The 3,635-nt window shown below is 45.4% G+C and overlaps 1 protein-coding gene across 1 annotated transcript; it reads right to left on the bottom strand.

The window, feature by feature from the left end:
* Positions 1 to 2,201: 2,201 nt before the first annotated feature.
* On the bottom strand, positions 2,202 to 2,807 carry LOC142615578 (uncharacterized). Its single transcript, XM_075788314.1, has one exon. The coding sequence runs from the start codon at positions 2,805 to 2,807 to the stop codon at positions 2,202 to 2,204; it is 606 nt and encodes a 201-aa protein (XP_075644429.1).
* Positions 2,808 to 3,635: the final 828 nt, after the last annotated feature.

Below are 3,635 nucleotides of genomic sequence, written 5' to 3'. Positions count from 1 at the left end.
TATATTTTTTTTTTTTTTTTTTTTTTGCATGCCCATTCCTTCTTATTGCAAAGACCTCTGAAGAATAAGAAATGACAACAGACAAAGATATGCCTACTGTAACTACTTCTACCACATTGGTAGCACCTGTTTCTGTCACTCCTTCAGCCCCCACTCCCGTTAGCCCTGGTAAGTCTCCTTTTCTTTTCTTTTTCTTCATTCGCTGTGTGTTTCGATTTGTTTAGTCATGTGTTCTTATTCTGCTTCTAGTGCCGTTTGCCAGGTCCGCTCCCCACCGTTCCTTTTCAATTTGAAGTAGGTAGTAGTTCTGCCACAACACCTGATCCGGCGAGTGAGGCTGCGGCTTTCTTTACCCAATTTGATCAACATGAGGTCAACGACCTCGGTCCCGCAGATTTCTAGGGTTCTGGGCCTCCCATGTTGATTTCCACGGCTTTAGAGTTCCTGAGGATTGCGCCTCCCACTTCGAGGCAATTTATAGCAGTCGTAGTGACTTCATGCGAGAGTTCAGGTTTGGTCGTTCTACTAGGGAGCACTTTCTAAAGTTGCTGGGCATTGTGATGAATGATGTTGAGCACAATTTTGTTGACACCGTCTCGCCTGAGAGGATTCTTTAATGGAGGGCAGCGATTCAGGAACTTATCGCCAGAGAGGATTCTTTGTTAGGCACTTATCTGGCGGGTTTGCCATAACTTGGATTTTGTAACTATGCGATGCTACTGCCTTAGCTACTTATTATGACATGGGATGTTTTCTTTTTTATAATGCCTCATAACTTTTCATTGCATATTCATGAAAGCATATTACAATCCTTTGTTTTGTGGCATGGCCACTTGGAAAGATAAGAGGAAACAGAGGAAAATAACAGAGAAAGAAAAAGGAAAATGACATTCCAGAGAGGTTTCGTGACCTTTCACTCTCTTTCTTTCTACGCATGATAACGCTTTAGCCATTTCCCATTGATTGGGTCCATCAAGTCCTTGCCATCTGTCTGAGTTAGGCGGTAATATCCATTGGGGTGTGCCTCCCTCACCACAAATGGTCCCTCCCATTTAGGTGCAAATTTAGATGGTCTTGCCATGCCTCTTCTCACATAATCCGCCACTTTCAGTACGAGTTGCCCTTCCACGAATACCCTTTCTCTGGTCATCCTATCGTAGGCTTCTGTCATCCTTTGCCTGTATCTGTGACTACGTCCTGGGCCTCTTCTCTCTTCTCATCAAGCCCTTCCAAGTCCTCATATCTTTCTGCTGTAAATACCTCTTTCTCTTTTTCCCTTTCTTTCATTTGCATAACACGTAGAGAAGGGGTCATTATTTCTGCCGAGCCCATTACTTCCGTTCCATAGACCAAAGAGAAGGCGAAAATCCCGTGGTTGACTTTGGGGAATTCCTGTAAGCCCAGAGGGCATCTGGCAGGTGCATTGCCCATCCTCCTGTATACCCCTGGCTCATTTTACTAATGATTTTTATAAGAACCTTGTTTGTCGCCTTCGCTTGCCCGTTTCCCTGCGGATAATAGGGCGATGACTGATGGTGTTTAACTTGGTAGAATTCCAGCATTTTCCTTACATCGTTGTTGACGAATGGTGTGCCATTGTCGCTAATAATTCTGTGGGGCACTCCAAATCTTACTATTATATTTTTCTTGATAAAGTTGGCCACTGCTCCTCTAGTAGCTTTGCGAAGTGGCACTGCTTCTGCCCATTTGGTGAAGTATTCCGTGGCGACCAGGATCCATATGTACCCATGTGATGGTGGGTTAACGGGCCCCACCAAATCAAACCCCCAGGTGTGGAATGGCCACGGGGTGACCATACTGTGCAATTGCTACGGGTGGGTTTGGAACAGGTTGGCCTGTACTTGGCAGCTGTGGCATTTTTTTACAAATTCTGCTGTGTCTTTCTTCATGGCAGGCCAGTAGTAACCCATCTGCAGCAGGCACCTATATAACTTTTTCTTTCGTTGATGCTCTCCACATTCTCCTGCGTGCACTTCCTTTATCATACTTTTTGCTTCTTTAGGGCCCAAATAACGCAATGGGTCTCCGTTGTGCAAAAAATAGCGTGTTACTAGCCTTTTGAGCTTGTAACACTCATTATGCTTCTGCGGCAGGACGCCTTCTGCTAGGTATTGAGTGAATAGCTCCCTCCAATCTTTGCTGGCAAACACAGCGTAAGTTTCCTCCCTTTCAGCCACAAGTCAACAAGCTTCACATTGGACTTGGACCTGGTCCGCATCTTTCCCCATACTGGGCCAATAAAAACCTGCCCTTTGGAGTCTACGGTAGAGGCTGATCTTTCCGCAGGATCCACAGGTCTTCTCGTGCATTTCTTTCAGCTTTCTCTGGGCCTTTTTTTTCCCTACGCACCTTGACAGGATCCCTCCTAACATCCTGCGGTACAGTTCTCCTCCTACCAGAGTATAGTCTTTTAACGCTTTTAACTCCGTAGGCTCGCCTTCTTTGATTAGAGCCTTCTTTATGGGATTTCGCCAATCCTTTTTGCACTGTTCTTCCTGGAACTTTTCCATCAAAACTTCTGTGATTGATTCTCTTCTCTTGCTGAAATCTATCTTGGCACTATTTCCTTCAAATATTATTTGTGAGCCTAGCGCAGCCAGCGCGTCTGTGAATCGATTCTCACCTCTCGGCGTATGCTCTATTTCAAAGGTTGAAAACCTTTCTTCTATCTTTTGGGCCATCACCCGATAAGGAGCTAGGCTGGGTTCCTTCAAGGAGAAGCTCACTTTGGTCTGGCAAACCACCAAATTTGAATCTCCCACTACTTTCAAGTGTTTGACTCCCATCTCAAGGGTCGTGGCTAACCCAGTTAGGTAGGCCCATATTCTGCGGTGTTGTTTGAGCAGGGGAACTCCAGCTTGAATGATAGTGCTACAACCTCATTTTCTTCGTGATACAAAACTACTCCCACTCCCCCTGATTAGGCGGTAGAAGACCCGTCAAACTTCATCAACCACCGTTCCCTAACTTCTTCTGCCGTAGCCACTTCCCCTAGGACTCTGTCATCCAATGGAAATTCTTCTTCTCCTGGGAATTGTGCTAGCAAATCTGCTATAGCCTGGCTTTTCACTGCTTTGGCCGTTCTTGTTTTTAAATCGTATTGCGATAATTGCAGCAACCATTGGGATATCCTGCTAGAGAGAATGGGTTGTCACAATAAAGCTTTGATAGCATGAGACTTAGTCATCAGCCATACCTCATAGGCTATGAAATAGTGTCGCAACCTCTTCGAGGCATACACAATTGCTAAACATGCCCTTTTTGCCCTCGAGTAACGAGTCTCTGTGACTTTTAGGGCCCAGTTGATGTAGTACACTGGCTGTTCTACCCTGTTTCCATCTTCTTGAGCGATCAGCTCACCCACGACACATTGGTTGGTGGCTAAGTATAATAGCAGTGGCTTTTTGCAGACTAGGGCTTGCACCGTAGGGAGGTTTATCATAATATGTTGTAACCTATTAAAGGCTGCTTGCTGTACCTTTCCCTATTCGAAGTTTTGCCCCCTTTTTTAGTAATTTCCCAAAGGCAGAGGTGATGGATGCTAGCCCTGGGATGAATCTTCGAATGTATGAGACCTTCCCCAAGAAGCTCTTCAACTCCTTTACTGTAGCTGG

Source organism: Castanea sativa, chromosome 11, assembly GCF_040712315.1.
Source record: "Castanea sativa cultivar Marrone di Chiusa Pesio chromosome 11, ASM4071231v1".
Classification (NCBI taxonomy): domain Eukaryota; kingdom Viridiplantae; phylum Streptophyta; class Magnoliopsida; order Fagales; family Fagaceae; genus Castanea; species Castanea sativa.
The sequence above is the reverse complement of the archived record's forward strand: the minus strand, read 5'-3'. Positions and strand labels throughout refer to the sequence as shown.